The 22,384-nt window shown below is 34.5% G+C and overlaps 1 protein-coding gene across 2 annotated transcripts; it reads right to left on the bottom strand.

Annotated features, from left to right (window-relative positions):
• Positions 1-2,335: 2,335 nt before the first annotated feature.
• Positions 2,336-20,614, bottom strand: Vom2r9 (vomeronasal 2 receptor, 9). 2 transcript variants are annotated; one of them, XM_087590475.1, is made up of 7 exons: positions 20,391-20,599; positions 14,026-14,317; positions 12,850-13,656; positions 11,593-11,808; positions 9,578-9,701; positions 6,720-7,600; positions 2,336-2,386 (listed from the first exon to the last, which is right to left on the bottom strand). In XM_087590475.1, the coding sequence occupies exons 1-7, from the start codon at positions 20,597-20,599 to the stop codon at positions 2,336-2,338; spliced, it is 2,580 nt and encodes an 859-aa protein (XP_087446601.1). The 2 variants fall into 2 exon arrangements, with proteins under 2 accessions (XP_087446601.1, NP_001092935.1); NM_001099465.1 differs by lacking the exon at positions 2,336-2,386 and having other exon boundaries at positions 6,678-7,600; positions 14,011-14,317; positions 20,391-20,614.
• Positions 20,615-22,384: the final 1,770 nt, after the last annotated feature.

The following is a 22,384-nucleotide window of genomic DNA, read 5'->3' as shown; positions in this document are numbered from 1 at the left end:
TTAATCTCCTCAGTTTCTGTTGCTTTGTCTCCCTTTTCATTTCTGATTTTGTTAATTTGTCTACTATCTCTCTACCCTCTAGTTAATCTGCTTAAGGGTTAATCTATCTTGTATATTTTCTCAAAGAGCCACATTCTTGTGTTTTTTGATTCTTTGTATAGTTTTTTTTTTTTGTTTGTTTGTCTTGATTTTAGGTCTCAGGTTGATTATTCCCTACCCATTACTCTTCTTGAGTGAATTTGCTTCTTTTTAGTCTGGAGTGTTCAGATGTGCTGTCAACCAGTTAATATACGCTCTCTCCAATTTCTTTTGGGAGGCCTCAGAGCTATGAGTTTTCCTCTTAACACTGCTTTCATTGTGTACCATTATTTTGGGTATGTTGTCCCATCATTTCCCTTAAATTCTTTTGTACCCTTTCTTATCTTTTTGATAAGTTTTGGTTGAAAGTCCATTTTATTTGTTATTGCAATGGCTACTCAAGCTTTTTTCTTGAGGCCATTTGCTTGGAAGATTTTTTTCCCAGACTTTTACTCTGAGGTAGTGTTTTTCGTCATCACTGAGGTACGTTTCCTATATGCAGCAGAATGCTGGGTCCTGTTTACATATCAAGTCTGTTAGTTTATGTCCTTTTATTTTGGAATTATGGTCATTGATATTAAGAGATAATAAGTAATATTGATTGTTATGTTCTGTTATTTTTGTTGTTAGAGGTGGAATTATGTTTCTGTGGCTCTCTTCTTCTGGGTGTGTTGGATGAAGATTACTTTCTTGCTTTTCCTAGAGCATAGTTTCCCTCCTTGTGTTGGAGTTTTGTATCTATTATTCTTCATTGTGTTGGATTTGAAGAAAGATACTGTGCAAATTTTGTTTTGTCATGGAATATCTTGGTTTCTCCATTTATGGTTATTGACAGTTTTACTGGATATAGAATCCTGTGTTCTCTTAGGGTCTGTATGATGTCTGCTCAGGATCTTCTGGCTTTCATAGTATCTGATGAGAATTCTGGGGTAATTTTGACAGGTCTGCCTCTGAATGTTACCTTACCTTTTCTCCTTACTGCTTTCAGTATTCTTTCTTTGTTTTGTGTATTTGGTGTTTGGACTATTATGGGACAGGATGTCATTATGTGACCCTTTCTGGTCTAATCTTTTCAGAGTTTTGTAGGCTTCTTATATGTTTATGGATATCTCTTTAGATTAGGGAAGTTTTCTTCTATAGTTTTGTCAAAGATATTTACTGGATGTTTAATTTGGGATTCTTGTTCTCTTGTATCCCTATTATTCTTAGGTTTGGTCTTCTCATTGTGTCCTGGATTTCCTGGGTGTTTTGGATTAGGGGCTTTTTCCTTTTTGTATTTTCTTTGACTATTGTGTCAATGTTTTCTATGGTGTCTTCTGCCCCTGAGATTCTCTCTTCTACCTCTTGTACTTGGATGGTGATGTTAGCGTCTATGACTTCTGATCTAATTTCCAAGTTTTCTATCTCTGGGTTTGTCTCCCTGTGTTATTTCTTTATTCTTTCTATACAAGTTTAGATCCTCAATGGTTTTGTTCAATTCCTTCACCTGTTTGGTTGTATATTCCTGTAATTTTTAATGGGACATTTGTGTTTCTTTTTTTAAAGGCTTCTACTTGTTTACCTGTGTTCTCCTATATTTCTTTAAGGGAGTAATTTATGTTCTTCTTAAAATCTTCTGTCATTATTATGAGATGCGAATTTTAATCAAAATCTTGTTTTTCTGATGTATTGGAACATCAAGTATTTGCTGTGGTGGGAGAACTGGTTTCTAATGATGACAAATAGTCTTGGTCTCTGTTGCTAAGGTCCTTGTGCTTTCATCTTGCCATCTTCTTATCTCTGATGTTAGTTGGTATTGCTGTCCCTGACTATAGCTTGTCCCTCCTGTGGGTCTGTGGCCCTGTGAGCCTGTGATCTTAGGAGTGAGAGTGCTCCTAGGAGACCAGCTCTCTCAGGGTAGCTTTTGGGTCTGGAAGCTTAAGTCACAGTTCTGGTCACAGATGGAAACTGGAATGGTCCTGTCCTAGTCTGCTCTTTGGCTCCTGTACCCCATATGCTCCAATTGTAACTGTTTAGACAATCAATGGAGAAAAAGTAGAGTCCCACTTCTCTGCTGTGTGCTTAGGAGAAAAAGAGCACTCCTGGCAGACTAACTTTCTGAGGGTAGGTTTTGTGTCCAAGGGCTGTGGGACTGCCCCAGCTCTGGGCACAGATGGATCTCCATTTTCTTTTATTTATTTTGACAAAGATTAATCAACATTTGCACATCCCCGATGTCTAAAATTGTTGATCATTTCAATAAGTGTCTGTCAGTCATTTAAGATTTCTTATTTAAGAATTTCTGTTCAGATCTGTATCTTTTTTTTTTGTTCTTTTTTTCGGAGCTGGGGACCGAACCCAGGGCCTTGCGCTTCCTAGGTAAGCGCTCTACCACTGAGCTAAATCCCCAGCCCCCAGGTCTGTATCTTTTAATTGCTTATTTGCTTTCTTTTTATCAGGTTATTTTTTAGTTATTTAGATATATATTTCACTTTCTAATATGCAGTTGGTAAAAATCTTGTCCCATTCTCTACAGTCCCGCTTTTTCCATTGATGTTACCCTTTGCCATGGCTAAGACTGTCATGAGGTCCCATTTATTACTTATTGTTTTTAAAGCCTGTGCTAACCATGTTCTACTGAGACAATACCTTTTTTGTTACCAAATACAACATGGTTTTACCATGCTTTTTCATTTAGCTCTGTACATAGTTTTATTTTGAGGTCTTTGGTCCATATGATGTTGAGCTTTTTGTGGAATGATAACATCCTTTTGAGATATGGTGACAAACAATGAGAAAATGTCAAGGAACTAAATTGGGAACTTCATCAAATAAAATACTTACTAGAGTATAAATTAATTTAGAAAGAATTGAGTAGACAAACCGTTATTTAGATGCTTATTTTAAAATGGATGTGAGGATAAAATTGAGTGGACTACAGTTTTTTTTATATGACAAATCTTACCACAGTCTAAATAGACCATTCATATAACTCTAATTTGTTTGTGCTCATTGACGGACAATCACTTGTGTTTTAAAATACAGTTCATTTTTTATTAGATATATTTCTTTTTTATATTGCAAACGTTATTCCCTATCCTTATTTCACGTCCATAAGCCCCCCATTGCCTCCCCCATACAGGCGTTTCCCCCCATTCACCCCCTTTACTGCCCCTCGACATTTTCCTGCACTAGGGGTTAATCTGGGCAGCAGCAAGGGCGTCCACTTCGACTAGTGTCCCAACAAGGCTATTCATTGCTACATATGCAGGTGGGGCCCTGGGCCAGTCCATATATAGACTTTTGGAAGTAGTTTAGTCCCTAGAAACTCTGGTTTGTTGGCATTGTTGTTCTTATGGAGTTGCTAGCCCCTTCACCTCTTTCAATCCTTCCTCTAATTCCCCTAAAGGGGGTCCTGTTCTCAGTTCAGTGATTTGCTGCTAGCATTGACTTCTGTATTGGACATGCTCTGGATTAGTCTCTCAGGAGAGATATTTATCAGGTCCCTTTCAGCATGCACTTTTTAGCTTCATCAATCTTATCTGGTTTTGGTGGCTGTGTATACGTACACACATATATATGTCACATGTGGAGTAGGCTCTGAATGGCCATTCCTTCAATCGCTGCTCCTAGCTTTGCCTCCATATCCCCTCCTAAGGATATTTTCCCCCTTTTAAGAAGGAGTAGAGGCATCCGCGTTTTGGTCATCCTTCTTCTTGAGCTTCCTGTGGTCTGTGGATTGCATCGTGGGCAATTCGAGCTTTTGGGATAATATCCACATATCAATGAGGGCATACCAAGTGTTTTTCTGTGATTGGGTTACCTCACTCAGGATGATATTTTCTAGTTTATTCCATTTGCCTATACATTTCATGAAGTCATTGTTTTTGATAGCTGAGTAGTACTCAATTATGTAGATGTACCACATTTTTTAATCCATTCCTCTGTTGAAGGGCATCTGGGTTCGTTCCAGATGCTGGCTATTATAAATAAGGCTGCTATGCACATAGTGGAGCATGTGTCTATGTTGTATGTTGGAGCATCTTTTGGGTATATGCCCAGGAGTGTTATAGCAGGGTCATCAGGTAGAGGAATATCCAAATTTCTGAGGAACCTGCAGACTGATTTCCAGAGTGGTTGTACCAGTTTGCAATCCCACCAGCAATGGAGGAATGTTCCTCATTCTCCACACCCTTGCCAGCATCTACTGTCACCTGGGTTTTTTATCTTAGCCATTCTGACTGGTGTGAGGTGGAATCTGAGGGTTGTTTTGATTTGCATTTCCCTGATGACTAAGGATGTATAAACAAACTCAAAAAAGATAAGAACCACATGATCATTTCATTAGATGCTGAGAAAGCATTTGACAAAACTCAACACCCCTTCATGATAAAAATCCTGGAAAGATCAGGAATTCAAGGCCCATGTCTAATATACAGCAAACCAGGCTAACATCAATCTAAATGGAGAGAAATTTTGAAGCAATACCACTGAAATCAGGGACTAGGCAAGGCTGCCTGTGCTCTCCCTAGTTATTCAATATAGTATTCGAAGTCCTAGTCAGAGAAATCAACAATGAAAGGAGGTCAAAGGGATACAAATTGGAAGGGAAGAAGTCAAAATATCACTATTTGCAGATGATATGATAGTATACTTAAGTGACCACAAAAGTTCCGCCAGAGAACTACTTAGCCCGATAAACAACTTCAGCAACATGTCAGAGTATAAAATTAACTCAAACCAATCAGTAGCCTTCCTGTATTCAAAGGAAAAACAGGCTGAGAAAGAAATTAGGGAAATGACACCCTTCACAATAGTCCCAAATAATGTAAAATGTCTTAGTGTGACTTTAACCAAGTAAGTGAAAGATCTGTATGACAAGAACTTCAAGTCTCTGAAGAAAGAAGTTGAAGATCTCAGAAGATGGAAAGATCTCCCATGCTCATTGATTGGCAGGATTAATATAGTAAAAATGGCCATTTTGCCAAAAGCAATCTACAGATACAATTCAATCCCCATTAAAATTCATACTCAATTCTTTACAGAGGTAGAAAGGGCAATTTGCAAATTCATTTGGAATAACAAAAAACCCAGGATAGTAAAAAACATACTCAACAATAAAAAAAACCTCTGGGGGAATCACCATCCCTGACCTCAAGCAGTATTACAGAGCAGTAGTCATAAAAGCTGTATGGTATTGGTACAAAGACAGGCTGATAGATCAGTGGAGCAGAATTGAAGACCCAGAAATGAACCCACACACCTATGGTCACTTGATCTTTGACAAAAGAGCTAAGACCATCCAATGGAAGAAAGATAGCATTTTCAACAAATGGTGCTAGTTCAACTAGAGGTCAGCATGTAGAAGAATGCAAATCAATCCATTCTTATCACTCTCTACAAAGCTTAACTCCAAGTGGATCAAAGTCCTCAACATCAAACCAGATACACTCAAACTCATAGAAGAAAAAGTTGGGTAGAGTTTTGAACACATGGGCACTGGAGAAAATTTCCTGAACAAAACACCTAAGGCTTATGCTCTAAGATCAAGAAACCACAAATGGGACCTCATAAAACTGCAAAGCTTCTGTAAGTCAAAGGACACTGTCATTATAATAAAACTGGCAACAAACAGATTGGGAAAAGATCTTTACCAATCCTACATCTGATAAAGGGCTAATATTCAAAAATATAGAAAGAACTCAAAAAGTTAGACTCCAGAGAGTCAAATAAACTTATTAACAACTGGGATACAGAGCTAAACAAACCATTCTCAGCTGAGGATATTGAATGGCCAAAGGGCACCTAAAGAAATGTTCAACATCCTTAAAATACAATTCTGAACAATTCTATATGCTAACTTCAATTTTAAATTGCCATATAATGATTTGATAAAATATTGACAAACTAAAAGATTTCATTGAAGTATAAAAGTATGAATTTTTTCTTTGTAAACAAATAAATGAAATAAATGCATAGTAAATTAGTAAACTGCATTGAGAAATTCAAAAGCATATTGATATACATATACAAATGTTTCTATTGAAACTTGAAAAAAAAAGAAAAACAAAACTAAAATCTGTATTTATTCATCTTGATCTTTCCTTGCAGAAGAATAAAGAGGAAAATAAATTTGTATCAGAATCCACTTTCAAACTTACTAAGAGGTATTTAAAATATACAGGTATAGAGAGAATAAACTTAGATTTCATAATAATTATATCTATAATAAGAAAATTAAACATTTTATATAAAATGCTGATATAACATATTCAAACATAGACCCAAACAGCCTAGGATACATCATTAATCTGTAAACTTCAGACACAAGGTTAATCATGACTCCATGAAATAAATGTCATTGTGATCTAAACACTTATTTGAAGGACAAACAAGGTTATCTGATTAATCATTATAATATAAAATACTATAAAATTTAGTTTAAACGTGAAAATATTGAAGGGGCCAATGTCAAGTGACTTTAAGACAGTTAGTGAAAAGAGAATAGTCATGACTGAAATCCCTTATTGTGTTTATATAATTGATAATTTGAACAATATAAAAGTGGCGTATATCTTTTTATAATGGATATTTTGAAGTGTCCTTATACAAGTTTATTGTTAAAGTGGTTTATTTCTTCTTGTATATGCTGTGTTCCTAATATGATGAAGTGAGTTCTGGTCTGGTCTTAACAAAATAATATAGCACTTAGGGGCAAAGATAAAGCCTAAGATTCCTGCACTGGAAGCTAAGATAGAGGAGACTTGCATAGCTACCATGACCTTCCCCTTGGTGCTATGGTAGACAGGTAGGAATGTAACCCAGACACAGAGAAACACTTGCATACTAAATGACAAGAGTTTTGATTCATTGAAAGTATCTGGAAGATTCCTGGACAAGAAGGCCATGACACAACTTCCAAGTGCCAAAAAGCAGAGGTATCCCAGGATGCAATGAAAGACAACATCTGAACCCTTGTTGCATACAATAAGGATGTGATCATGTTCTGAATATGGATCTTGGTCAAGGAAGGGAGGAGAGGTTCCCAGGTAGATTCCACAAAGCACAATTTGGATCAGGGTACAGATGGGAATTACATAGTTTGGGGCCCTAGATACCATTAACCACCTTGTTATTCTCCCTGGAATAGTGAACTTAAAAGCCATAACAACAGTAATAACTTTGGCTAAGACAGTAGAGAGAGCCACAGTGAACACAATTCCAAATGTGGTCTGCTGCATGAGGCAGGTCGCTGTGTTTGGATGACCAATGAAGAGTAAGGAACAAAGAAAACAGACAACAAGTGTCATGAGCAGGATGTAACTGAGAGTCCGATTATTGGCCTTGACAATTGGAGTGTCTCTGTATTTCACAAAGACTCCAAGAACTGCAAGTGTTAAGGCAGAGAAGCAAAGGGCTATGGTAATAAGGACCATGCCCAGATTGTCATTATATTCAAGAAAGCTCATAGATTTCTGCAGACAGTTGTTCTTCTCTGTATTTGGAAAATGAGTTTCTGGACACTTCACACACTGATCAACATCTGATAAGAAATGAAGACAATTTAAAGACAATGAAGTCACTGCACAGTTACTCCCTTTTATACTAAAACATTTATGACTACTTACAAACCTTACTGTTGCCTAAATCATCTTCCTTTGCTTCTACAGAGCAAATAAACAAATGCCTTCAAGTGAATAATTAATAATTCATATAGTTTAACTTCATTTTGTTACTTTAGTATTTAAACATGGTATAATGCATTTGTATCCAATCCAGCATCTATTCTCTCTCTGTAACTTCTTCCTTACAGATGCACATTTATCCTTCCAAACTTTATATTGTCTCTCTCCTTCTTATATTTACTATTTAATACATACTTAATTGACTTAGTGTAGATAGTATGTTTGTAGATGTAGGACAACTCCAGAAGCAAGCTAACCTCTTAAGGAATGCAAACCTAAAGACAAATGACTATCTTGTCTACATAGCCTACAACTACCGATATCACCTCATATGGCCAATCTTCTTTATTGTGATATTACTAATAAAAATAGACAAATTCTTTTGTCTTTTGCATTCTGTGCTCTCTCTGGTTTTTGATACTGTTACTGCATTTTGAAAATCACTGTATTACGAAATTCTATTGCATGAATATACATGGGCACTGATATCAAAAATCATAAAATGTTTATTCAACTGTACATGTGGATTCCTCACAAAAGAGATAGTCATTGGATGTTTATTTCTCATAATATCTGAATATCATCTTCAATTTCAAAAGAAGACTGAATTTTAAAGAGAGAAATACTGACTATATGGGAGAATATGCAGGGAGGAGAGAAAAGGGGTAAATGATGTAATTGCATTATAATATTAAAAACGTTAAAACACCTGTGAGTTTTTAGTTTTGAAATGCTTAACACTGATGTATTTGTCTCTTTTCTGAGCAACATATTATTGTAAAGTATATTTCTTAAGCAATATTATGCAGTATTTAGTTGTAGTGAGAGAGGTAATCTATCTGCTCAGAAAATGAATTCATGTTCATACACAAAATGTGCATATATAGTATATATCAAAGTAGATTCCTAGAAAATTAGAAACATTTCAAAAGTCATAGACAACAAATATGTACAAGGAATGGATGCTGTTCTGACAGTAGGGTATTTGCACGTACAAAATCACTATAGGAGTCACATATATACAATACCCATAATTGTTCAAACTAAGTTGAATCCAAACAGAAAGGATGAACATGGGTACAAAATTCTTCAAATGTTGAGAAGCTATTTGTATATAATTGTTTCAGAGAGAGAAAGACCCAATGTTCTTTAAGAATTGCCACTATGATATGGTGAACATCTTCGATAGCAGACTGTACAACCTAAAAATATTTTGTCAAATTGGACTCCCTAAGTTTTAAATCTAAGGAGAGAACATGTAAAATTAGAGGGTCAGGTATATCTGAGAAGATCTGAGGAGGAACTATGATCACTAACCATTTTATGTACTCACATAGAACTAATGAAATATTATTTAAAAGAATTTCCAAAATTATATAAGTATAGATTCAACGTTATTCACACACACACACACACACACACACACACACACACACACACACACACTGGAAATGCAACCTTTAATCACCTGCTGTAAAAAATATTGTGAAGGAAAGAATTAATAGACATGTGCAATCGATAAATTATTCTAAGACTCCAAGAAATATGTTCCCACATTATTGTCTATGATAAAATGAAATGTGTAAATAGTGGTGTATGAGGAAGTACTCTACTATAGTAATTAATATCAGAGAACCAACAATGATGTCATCTATGAATACCGAGACATTAAAAAAAAGTTACTTTAAAGGAAAAATAAAATAAGGAGAAATATTTAAATTTTCTAAATAAATGATTTTTTTATACTTTTCTCCAAATGTTTTTCAATTACTTGGATGTTACAGATCCCATTGAGAAGTGGAACTGCTTTCTGTTTGACCTCTGTATTTATTTACCTGTTTCATTGGAAATTTCGTTGTCTAGGCAAGGAATGCAGTCATAGCAGCATACAGCCCTACCTTTCTGAGTAGCCTTTCTGAATCCTGGCCAGCAGCTGGTATAGCATGCAGACTGAGGAATCTAAAAATAAAAAGATGTTTTATTATACACAGAGTTTTATGAAAAGCTGTAGTAATCTGCCTTTGAATGTTAAGCAATTTATTTGCAAAGTATATAGCAATGAATTTGACAATATAGGTCATTAATTGTTCTGTGTGTTCAAAGCTTAGTCAGAAATTCATCACTAAGTTGGATAGTTTGGAATAAATAGGAAAATGGGGCAAGTATTCAGAAGTTAGATAATTTGAAAATATGAACAATACTGGTATGTAGAAATGTCAGACAGATCATGTCTCTGTACTCTCTGGTTACACAGTTGGTATTTCAATTTCAGCATGATAATGCATCAAGATGGTAAGCTGAACAGGGTTGAGAATCATCATGGTAAGAATGTTTTGGACATTTGTTAGAGGGATTTTATGAAAAAAAATCTGAGGTAGAAAAAGACCTTCTGAAATACCCTTGAACTCATTTACAAAGGAAAGAAAAAAGAATTTCTGAATAGATCACCAATGGCCCAGGCACAATGGTAAAGTTAATGGGACTTCATGAAACTGAAAAGTTTTTGTAAAGCAAAGGACACCACCAATCAGACAAAGTAGCAGATTATAGATTGGGAAACTTTTATTCCAACACTGTTACTGATAGAGGACTAGGTCTTATACTCAAAATGTATAAAAAAAAACTCAAGCAACTTGGTATCACAAAGAAAATAATCTAATTTAAAATGGGGTATGGATTTAATCAGAGAATTTTCAATAGAGGAAACTCATATGGTTGAGAAACACAAGAAAATGTTCAACCTCCTTAGGTATCAAGGGAATGAAAATCAAAAACTTTCTACATTTCATGATTCGCACATCAAAATACCCAAGATAAATAAAACATGTGACAGTTCAGGTTGTCAAAGATGAGGAATAAGGAGAAGTCTCATCTATTGCTTGTAGGAAAACAAACTTTAATCCACCATGGGAAAGAGTATGGCATTTCCTCAGAAGATTGGTAACCAATCTACAAAAGATCTTTCTATTCCAATCTTGGCCATATACCCAAAGGATTTTAAATCCTACCTCAAGGGTAATTGATTAAACATGCTCATTGCCTCTCAATTCATTAGAGCCAGAAATCAAAGGTAAACAAGATGTACCAAAAGAGAGTGGATTTTTAAAGAAAATGTGATAAATTTACACAAGTTTATTCATGTGTTAAAAATGGCATCAGGAAATTTGTGGGCAAGTGGATGGAACTAGAAAAATATTCTGGGTGTGAATATGGAAGTTTCATATTATTAGACTTTACTGGAGGAAATATGGCACTTGAAATGGGTTTTGAAAGATTTTTAACCCATTTCTACTTTGCTGTAAATATTTTCTATTTTTGTATCAAAATGTGGCCTCTAAGTTTCCTTCTCCTGATTTGTATGTGCTGCTTGGTGCCAAACTTCCTTGCATTGATGGATTATGTTATATTGAATCTAACATTGAAAATATTTTTCTATATAAATCTCTAATGTATATAATGTTGGGTCATGCTGCTTTATTTCAGCAAACAAAAGTAACTACTACTGAGGGATTTCTACATCACAATAGTTCATAGGTATTTAGGGGAATAAAATTTATTGTCCCTATTTAAAGCCAGGTGGTACCTAGTTCAGTAAATCTAAGCGGCACAGGGATGTACATTTGAAACACATTGGGACAAAAAAAGATTATTAGACTTAGGGAATCAGGGAATTCTCTGCATTGTCATTATTCTTGACTATAATTTTATAGTGCATAAAACAAGTGTAATAACCCTTTATTGGTAGTTTTATAGTGATAGGTTTTGTTGAGCAACCTAGAATGATCATATCAAAAATAAACAATTTTTTAATAAGAGTAAGCTCAAAGCATTAAGACAAGATGAAATTCACCTGTGTAAATTTTGTTGGCCATTGTATCATATGCTCAGATAAAGACAATTGTTCACCCTGGGGAGCATCCAGAGAAAAGGTTCCTACTTTCACCTTTAGTCCAAGACCCTTTGGAAAGTTCCAGAAATTGAGAATATCATATTCTTCAATGAACCTCCATTTCCACTCTAAACTCATATGGTCTCCTTCATGAATCTTCCTCAGGAAATGGTGAAGCTGACAGATTAATGCATTTTTATCAACACATAAACAGGTGGAAGGATATAACCTTTGGTGGAAAGTATATTATTATTTTTAATGTCTGATATAAAATGCAACCTTATTGTAGCTATCAGTGAGGTTAGGCAACTCCCCTTTGTGAGTGGGAAAGAATTCTGTCACCTCCAAGAAAAAGTTTGAACCAATGTCAAGTAAACAATAGCCATTTATTTTCAGAATATATTTATAGGTTCAGCGTATAACATGAAGGCAGGGTTCTTACTTTTAAAATATTAAAAATTTCATTTTAGAGAATAATGTACATACATAAATGCTAATGAAGGATGATGTTGTGAAACTTAATGATGAGTTTTTTATTTCTAATGTGAGAAATATGAAAAATCAGTTTTACTATAACTATTAGGATGAGATTGTTTTGGAGGTATTAATGACACAGTCTTGATAGTGAGTGTACTGGATAGTTTCATGTCAATTTGACACAAGATAGGGTTATCTGAAAAGGAGGGACATTAACTGTAACAATTCGTCCATAGGATCTGTCTGTAAGCTAGTTTCTTAATTACTGTTGTCAACGGTGAAACAGCTTATTGTGTGAAGGACTAGCCTAGGCTTGGTAGTATATGAGAGAACATGGTAGTATAGAAACAAGGAAGCTGCACCCCTCCACAGATTCCATATAAATTCCTGCCTATATATTCCTACCTTGTTTGAGTTGATGGACTGAATTCCTTAATGAGGAGCAGTGATGTGGAAGCATAAGCCAAATAAACACTTGACTCTCCACCTTGATTTTGAACCATTTTTTTATCACAGCAGTGATGGAGTGAAATCTTAATGAATACTTTAAGTTCTTGCTGCCACTCTTACTACAATCACAAGGGCACAAACAAATAGATCTGAATTGATCACTAGAGGATGAAACTAAATTTGTATTAACTTTTTAAATTCACTGAACTTTACAATACCTAGTTTGAAAGATTTGTCAAACCTTCAAAATGTCACAATGCCAATATTACAATACAGTGGAAGAGATTTTACCTGCCAAGGAAAGAAGACCATTTTTTCCCCTTTTAAATGTGATTGCATTTGACATTGTTGAAGACTCATCTCCTGAAGAGTGTGGGCCACAGCATACACAGAAGTGTATATGTTATAACTCTCTTCACTCATGCTCATGTCAATAATGGTTGTAGGGAACAATTCCAAGGAAGCATTTGGCTGACAGTTTTCCAAAAGTTGACAATCAAATTTAGAAAATGAGCAGTTGAAAAGTGCATACCACAACTTAGGAAGATAAGGGTCTTCTGGGTATTTGTAAGGATTTACCTTTCTGATAAAATTAGAGAACTCAAAACTCTCTTCGTGATGGTGTGAAAAAATGAGACTCCCATGGAATGAGTCTAACAGAAAATAATCAGCTTGTTTTGTACTATCCCATTGTGAGTTCATGATCCAAACTTTCCATGTTATTAATTGTTGTCCTAGATTGTCCATTAAACCTTGGAGAGAATCAATGTCTCCATAAATAATAAAAACATTGGCCAATGATTCCTGGATCTTCTTTAAATTTTTCCAGAAATTATAGGAAAATGAAGTCCAGGTGACTGGGATCATTTCCACAAGAGCTAGACATATTTTACTCCTATCCATTTCTTCTCTCAAGTGTGAGAGTATATGAGTCCCTTTGTGGTCATCTATGAGAAGCAGGCCAACCCAGGACCAATTGAAATGAAGCATCAGAGAAACCATGGCAAGTGATAGAGTTGTGTCATTGGGAGCCATCTGGTAGAGAGAGGAAAACTGACCTCTGTCACTTAAGATAGGATCTGAAGGCCCAAAGGTAAGCTGAAGAGAAAATAGAACTGGAACTAAGAGGAAGAATACTTGTATCAAATACAATCTCAGTCCCGAAGCATAAGATGAAAATGGTTGCAATTAATGTGATTTCATTCTGAATTAAAATATTAGTCTCTATCACTAATATTTCTAGAAAATAATGGAAAATTCTTCCAGGATCGACCCCCTTCCTGTTTACTCCACCCTCATCTTCTAGTCCAAACCAAAAAAAAAAGTGGATCGATCACCTATTGCCTGAGTAATTAGCTTACATAATTCAGGCATAGTTTAAGTGTGTCTTTTTTTACGACTGCAGAAACCTGAAATGTCCACAAGGCATATCTAGAGCTTTTTTTCCCACACAATAATCTCCCTCACCTGTGGGAATTTGTACAGTTGCAGCAGTGTCCCAATCTGGGCAGATGTTGCCCATGATGTACCTGTGAGTGCAGCAGCTGACATTCTATTCATTCTACAATTGTAATTAGGCATGAAGTTTCTCTGCCCTGTGAGCCAAATCAAAGTACTCATAAGAGTGTTCTTTTCAGTGTATGGAACATTATAAACATGAAATCCCAGGGATATGTTGGAAAGAAGATGGGGATTCTTATTGATCTCTTCAATGGCAAATACCAAGGCCAGAACAAATTGGTAATTATTAAACTTATACCTGCACAGATGACATAAAAACACATGGGAACAAGATATAAATTGAAAACATTTGGAGATATAATAACTTTTATGTTTCAATGATCAATGTCTTTCTTTCTGTAAAATCGATATTTTACTGATCCCAAGCATACTTGAAATGAAATAGAATATATTTCCCCATTAAGAATATTTAATATCCAGTAGAAATGATAATTATTGTTAAAATCTGATGTTTTAAAATTTAAAAAGTAAAAAAAATGTATGTTTTTTACCCCACTAGGTCTGCACCACAGTGCCCCAAGATGTCTACTACATATCTTGATGGAAACATCCCACTTCCGCAGTGGCCCAGTGTCTTTGCCTCACACTTTGCTACACTCAAATCGTCACATAAAAGAACATACAACACAATAATTTTTGACCCAATTGGTAAGATATAATTGCCCACCTAAACATACAAAGCCCAGTACCATCCATCCCTTAAGAATATTTGTAACAATCTGTAAAGGTGCAGCGTGGAATCTTAACGTCACCCGCCATATTGTCCTGCCATGGCTTCTCTCTCTCCCTCTCCTCTCCTCCTTTCCATTCCAGTCTCCTCCTCTTCCTTCAAACTTCTCTCCCACCCATCCTTCCTTCTCCTCCAATGACAGGCCTCCTTCTATCCTGTACCTTCCCTCACCTGTATTTTACAAATTCAATGGGGAGAAGTTTCTGTTGAAGTCACTTGATTCCTGAGTTTGTGACTAGGCGGATGTCCGTGGGGCAGTGGAATTAGCATCAAAATACAGATAACTCCAGGACAAACCACAACAAAAATCCCATAAAACGTTTATTGTCCAGTTAACATTAAAAATTATACCTATAAATCAAGGAAAAAGTTCTTACAATATATCAGATCATGGATCTTTTAAACTTTGCACTTATGAAATCCCCGGGTTTCTTATTGTGCTACTGCATTTTCCAAGACAGTGTGTTAGAAAATAAACAGAAGCTAAATTTATCCCATGTTTGGTACTGGGTGTCATTTCACTGTTTTTATCTTACTGTCTGTTTTTACAATGTAATATAAGTCTCTCTCTCTCTCTCTCTCTCTCTCTCTCTCTCTCTCTCTCTCTCTCTCTCTCTCTCTCTGTGTGTGTGTGTGTGTGTGTGTGTGTGTGTGCATGCACATTGATGCTCATGCAAAATATTTTAACATATGTTAACAAGTTTAATTAAAGACCAATTTTAGGGTCTGTCCTAGCTTTCCACATTTTTAGCACAGATGTTTTACCTTGGGAATTTTTGTTGGATTTTTAAAGTTTCATAAAATGGTTTCTATATAATCTCCATCTCCTCCAGTATATCCAAATTCCAGCATCCTACTTTCCCTAACACCCAAGTTTGAACCTTATTTTTTATAATTCACCAAGCCAATTTATGCTTGTCATATATTTATTGATGTGTGCTTTTGCATTTGAGTATGGATTGCCTGTAAAAGAAAACATGTATACTAAAACAAATATGAAATAACTATTCTACTTTTAGGTGCTATGAGTTGAAAATAGATCCTTTGTTATGGGCAATACTTCATGTCCACCTCCTGTCTGAATGACAGTTCTTAGTCAAGCTTAAGATTCCATAAGGTTTGTACATGATATTATAGGCTATATGAATTTTTCTGTGCAACTGCCTTGTTCTGTCTGAAAGACATTATTTCTTTATACACGTCCAGTATTTCTGTCTCTTATATCCCTTCAGCCCCACTTTTTGCAATGAACTTGAGAGGGAAGACTGCAATATAGGTATTGTATTTAGAGCTGAGCATTCCAGAGCCTCTTATTTTCTGTACCACGACCAGTTATAGATCTTTGTGAAAGCCACCATCTACTGCAAATAGTAGTTTCTCTAATAAGGGTCGAGATAAACATTAATCTATGGTTATAATAATAAATGAAGATGTTAGTTATCAATATGTTTTTATAGCAGAAGAATATTAGTAGGTTCTTTGGTAGTATCTATGACCTCTGTAACAAAAGGTTCTTGCCCCACCAATAGTGTCATATATGGTGTTCATATGGATGAACGGGCTTTAATTCTAAACATAAAGTGGTTGGTTAATATTCTGATGTTCAATAAACTTATGAAAGGGTGGACATGTCTAACCGGGTTACTCACAATTACAGCTATGAAGGTTCACAGTTAGGTAAGATTTATCATTCTTATCTTATAGCATTATGCATAGCACTTTCTGGTACTAAGAAAGCTAGCCAGTTAGGATCCTTTCTCAGATTACTATAACTTAACATTTGCAAGTACTCAGTCTGAGTACTTAGTGACTTTGGAAATAGGATCTCCAGTCAAGATTATGTTTCTGATTTTAGACTATTAGTCTATAAATATGTATGTGTAAACTGCAACAATAATATCTACTTTTCATGACGCTTCCAAGCAATGCCTTTATTTTAATTATCCAGTTCCATGTTTTCACGATCTACTCGGTCCTCTCATTCACCACCTAAATTATGCCTTTTACCATTCTTCTCAATCAGTTTATTCTTTTCTACCACTGCTTCTTATCTCCCGTCTTTTGAAACACACCGGCTCCCATCATTGTCCATTTCCCTTAGAAATTTTTTGCCATTTAAGTATATTCCAAATGAAATATAATTATGTGAATATAAAAACATACACAAATGAAAAAATAACATATTACTTTTACAATTATACATCCAGTTAACTTGCTCAGAATGATGGTTTCCAACTCTTATTTATTTGTTAATATTATACTCTCATTTTTATTAGCAGTTGAATAATATTCCATTCTAAAAAATATATATTCCCTTCCTCTACATATGCCTGGCTATCTAGCAGGCAAACTTACAGGGCTTGTCTTGTGTCTGTCTCCCATCCTGTATGGAATCACTGGTTTACATGTATTCACTCAAGTTTCTGGAGAATTTTACTCTGGCCCTCATGCTTGTATCTGAAATCTATTCCATTCTGAACCATACCCTCATCTTTATAACCAATAATTAAGAAAATAATTTGCTCTCTGCAAAACTCCAAATCCCATGTACATAGAAGAATTTACTTCACATTAGAATAAAAGGGTTCTTTTTCAAAGGAAATGTTTCATTAAGGTTATAAATTTTCTTTGATTTCAAAGCTATGTACTTCATAACAGACATACTTCAGGATTTCACAGAAAGTAAGTCTTATTATATTATGTTGTAGGAATCCATATGGAAGAATATAAATATGTCTATAAACATATGAGAAAGAAGGACAGAAGGAAGGAAGGAAGGAAAAAAGGAAGGAAGGAAGAGGACATGTTGTAAAAGAGAAAAATGCCCATCTGGTAGAGTTTTAGTTAGTCCAGATACAGTAAAATTGACAAACAAGATTTACAACTAGTCCTCCATATCACTTTGGGAAAGACAGGAGAGATGGTTTGAGAGCAAACAAAATGCATGGAAATCTGTAGCTGGGGTGATGGGTATCTTTGATAATCCTCTTTTGGTCAGATGCTGAGATTTAGAGCTTTTGTACAATGACGTGCATCTCTTTTAAACCCAGTGAACATTTTCTTCAAAGTTAACAACAGAAAAAAAAAGTCTTTGTACCAAAAATCTTTGGAAACCAAAAACTAAGAACTATGTGATGTTAATCAGGATGTCTACATATGAATAATACATTTGAGAGATACATAAAAGACTAAAAAGATTAAAATAAGAAAAAGTGAGAAGCGGTCAAAAAAGTTTTCTAAATACTTTCCAACACAACCAACTGTGTTTGTGGAATTACTCCAATTACCTAAATGTTTGCCATGTGTGCAGTAAGTACATGAGTTCATTCTCCGGTACCCAGTACCAATAAAAATACAAATATGTAGGATTGTTGGTGAATCTTGGTTGGCAGTTTTTCTGGATCTGAAATCAACTAAAATCCCACCAGATATGAAGTATTTTAGTGTGGTTGGTTTTTTTTTTTTTTTTAGTGGGGGAGTGAATATCATTTGACATGAGAAGACTAACCATAAATCTAGGCAAACGTTTCTGGTGACAGCCCACATAAAGGAATATGGAAGAAGGAAACTTTAATACTTTACATTAATGCATAATTATATTTACATTTTTTGTTCCATATTTAATATTTGACCGGTGATGATTTTCTGGAAGAAAATTCCAAATAGAAAGCTAAACTACACAAATCCTAATACAACAAAAACATGACTTAATCCCACAGTATCTTTTGTACTCTTTGTCATTACAACAAATAAACTTATGCATATTAAAAGATGAGGAAAAGGCATTGAATAGGATGGTGAGAGAACATTTACACATACACACAGAAGAATAGAACACTATATTGAAAACATTTACAGTACATATATTTAAATAAAATTTTAATAAAAAACATGGCAGAACTACTTTAATTTAGATGTATATACATGTGTAAGTGCCACAACCAATAAAAATACTCTACTGAGAAATGTGTTGTATAGGAATCCATGTTAACCTTTTAGAATAAAAATGAAATTTATTTATCATATAATTTTCTAATTTTCTTTTCCAACTTTATGAAAAGTTAAATAATTCTTTGTGTCCATTGTCCTGTTGGACATAGCAGAGGAGACAACCATTAAAAGTTCACATAACAGTAAGTATACCCATTGCAGACAGATGATTAATGCTGCAAAATTTAGAGTTCATTACATAATGAGGCACAGTGGTACCTGAGCTGGTGATATGGGAGAGCACAAAAAGAGATATAACAGAAAATTTTACACACTGTGCAATTGGAGAATTTCACTTATCTTGCAATGTTTCAAAAACTAATAGACAGTAGAAAATAACTCTGTAAACATTTCCTACATATAATATGTTTCCTACTATATAGAGAAAATGAAAGTTATTCAATCTTGGCAACAAATTTTGAATTTCTGTGGTAAGGATTTTTTATGTCATTTACAAGTAAAATATGTTAAAACACTATCAACATTCAACGACCTTTGGCATCTGAACCCTTTGCATCAAAATTACATGACTTAGTTTACTACCTCAGAAAAGCCTCAGAGAAATGCAATAATTTCAGAATGACCATATATGGTCCACCTTCATGTGTATGTTTCCATTTCTATATTTCCATCCATAAATTCTCAGCATGGCTGTGATTAAGCTTTAGTATATATTAATATGAGAAAATGTATTCACTGTTCTACCTTTCTTCTCCTTCATATCCCTATGGTATTGATGTCTAATGCTGTGAGAATGTCTACCTGGAATACAATACACCATATTTCCTTTAAAAAGAATATACAATGATTACATCCATTTAACTGAAGCAATAAATTTTAACCAGACTTGTCATATGCTGTCCCATAATCCTGAAGAACTCAGACATTCTAAAAGCAACATCTTTGTGTAGCAACCTCATTATTAAATGTGTATTGATAATGTATTCATAATGATGAAAGAAAACACAGTGGAACTGAGATACCTGGAGTCAACATATAAATATTTAGAAATTGTTGGAGAATGACAATTATTATTTGACAAACTTTTATGTGCAACTACCTGAGATAGGTGGAGGTGCTTTTGCAAATGGGAGATGTACCAAAGTACTGATATTCTGATTCCTTCAAATCACCAGCATCTAACACTAGTAAGACATAGTGACTCTAAATCATGATACCAAGCATTCAGGAGTCAAAATGGTTTTTAGTGGGATCATTTGTTTATAAAGAAAAATAACTCAACTTCCAGAATCTTCCTGAAAAAAAAAGGATCACCCTCTAATTGAATGTTTATAAATCTGAAGACCTATTATTGAAAATATTTAATCAGTGTGGTGCTGTAGGCTGGTTAAGAGTAAATGATTTCAATTATAAAACATAATAATCAAAGTTAATAATATTAAAATCCTTATGTAACCCTTGTGAAAAGAAAATTCAGCAGGAAAATATCATTAAGAAGACATTTCAGAGTGCAAGATAATAATTCTCATAATAAAATAAGGCAGGGAACAATCAAGTTTGATTCCATGCATGCCCTTTCTTACTTAAATTCTGAATTCTGAAAATTTGTAAATGGAAAAAAATCACTTACTTTAGGTAAAAGTCCTTGTAGTAGTTCATCACATTTCCATAAGCAGTTTTGTTTGCAGTGTAAAAAGTATGAAGTGGAAAAAAAGCACCAATTACCACATTTCCTTCACAGTGAAAATTTTCTTTGAATCTAAAATAGCACTCAGAATATTGAAAGGCACACTCAAAAGTGGGAATCTGCATAGACCAAGGAATAAAAACACAGAACATCCTATTAACATACATGTCTGTTCAGCTGTAAGTTTTAGTCATGTACACCTTGCAGTGAACAGAAAATATATAGTCAGCTCACATTTTGTGAAAATGGGTGCTCCTAACTTTGTTGATGAATGCAACTGTTACACTAATCACCCTAAGTTCTTTCTGAATCCTCCTTGACGGCCACTGAGAATTCGGAAACATTTTCTTCCCTTAGGGTCTGCATCTGAGGCCCTGTATCCAAGTGGAAAACAGGCTAGAAATACATTTGTAGACCTTCTTCTCTTGCTACAGGCACCATGATTTCAGCAGAGAAAACAGAAAGCAATAGCTCAGGAATGAACTACTCCTGGAATGATTTAGCAAAAAAGTAAAGTGAAATTTTATATGAAAACATCTGCAGATGATATAGAAAATGATATGCTAGGCAAAAGGAAAGAATGTACAGAAAGAGCTGTGATCAGCCTAGTCAACATAAGTGGGGCATTTTGCTTAATAAAAACCAAAGAGTATCAATAACAGTCTTCTCTTTCCATTTTGGAGGAGTCTTAGTACATTCCTACTATGACATACATGTTTACATGCCACTATTATGTATCACCTACTCAAGAAATACATTACTCACTTTGGGTAAACAAATGTTCCTACTAAATTCAGTAATTTAAAATGAGATATTTAATTACAATGAAGAAATCAGGGTTTTCATTGATATTTTGAGCTTTGAGCTCATTAACTACCGATCTCCTTTTCCATCCTTAGAAAATCATTGCATAGATATGTTGTCATAATACGCCTTATACCTATAACTGTGGGATTACATACTATTGATATTTTTATAAGTGATTAAGGTGTAAAAAAATCCTTCTTCTCTTCCTATAAAACCTCCATCTCATTGATCCATCTCAATACATTCTATAAAAATGATAATTTTGGGAACAAGGCTTCTTTTCTTAGTAGACTGAAGAAAGTTAGAACAGTGAATACATTATCATAAAACTGTAGCAATTCAACTATGCTCCAAGCAATAATAAACACCTTAAGAATGAATAGAAATGTGGATTGAAAAAAATCCAGCAGAGGCAGCAAAAATAATACTATAATAAATATATATTTTTCAAATGTAAAATGCTCCTCTTTTATTCAGATGAATGATGCTTAAAGAATGAAAGTTCAATAACTACAACCTACACCAGTAACTACATCACTACACCTATGTGCTCTGAAAATATTCAAAGAAACCAGTTTCTCAAAAATCTGATTCAGTAAATCATCAGTCCAAGTTCATCCTGGGTCATGTAGAAATCTTATGTCTTAATTCAGATGTCACTCAGTCTTAGAGACTCTATGATGAGTCCTAAATAAGACTTATGTAAATCTTATTTATTGAGACACATTTAAATAAGTCTTTAACAAGAAACTTCTGCAAAGTGAGTCAAACAAGATTCTTTTATGCAGGATGATTAAAACTGAAATGTGTATGTGGTTGATTAATATCCTGGCCAAAGAATAGAGCAAGCATTAAACACATTTTTATTTGAATTTCCAATATGTAATTTTCATGGTATGAAATGAATGGTTATAAAAATAATCTGTGGATTACTAACTGAGGTAAAACAGTTTTTAAGAAAGATACACAGTGCAAACTTGTTGTTAATTATTTGTTTTTAAGTACAAAAATAGAAGATTCAGGTAAATAACAGAGCATTTTTATGAGATTTATTTTTTAGCATCATCTGCAGAAATTCACTTGGATAATAGCACTTAAACAGATATTTCACCTTAGTGGAAATGGAATAT

Source organism: Rattus norvegicus, chromosome 1 (assembly GCF_021556685.1).
Source record: "Rattus norvegicus strain SHRSP/BbbUtx chromosome 1, alternate assembly SHRSP_T2T, whole genome shotgun sequence".
NCBI classification, from domain to species: Eukaryota; Metazoa; Chordata; class Mammalia; order Rodentia; family Muridae; genus Rattus; species Rattus norvegicus.
The sequence above is the reverse complement of the archived record's forward strand: the minus strand, read 5'-3'. Positions and strand labels throughout refer to the sequence as shown.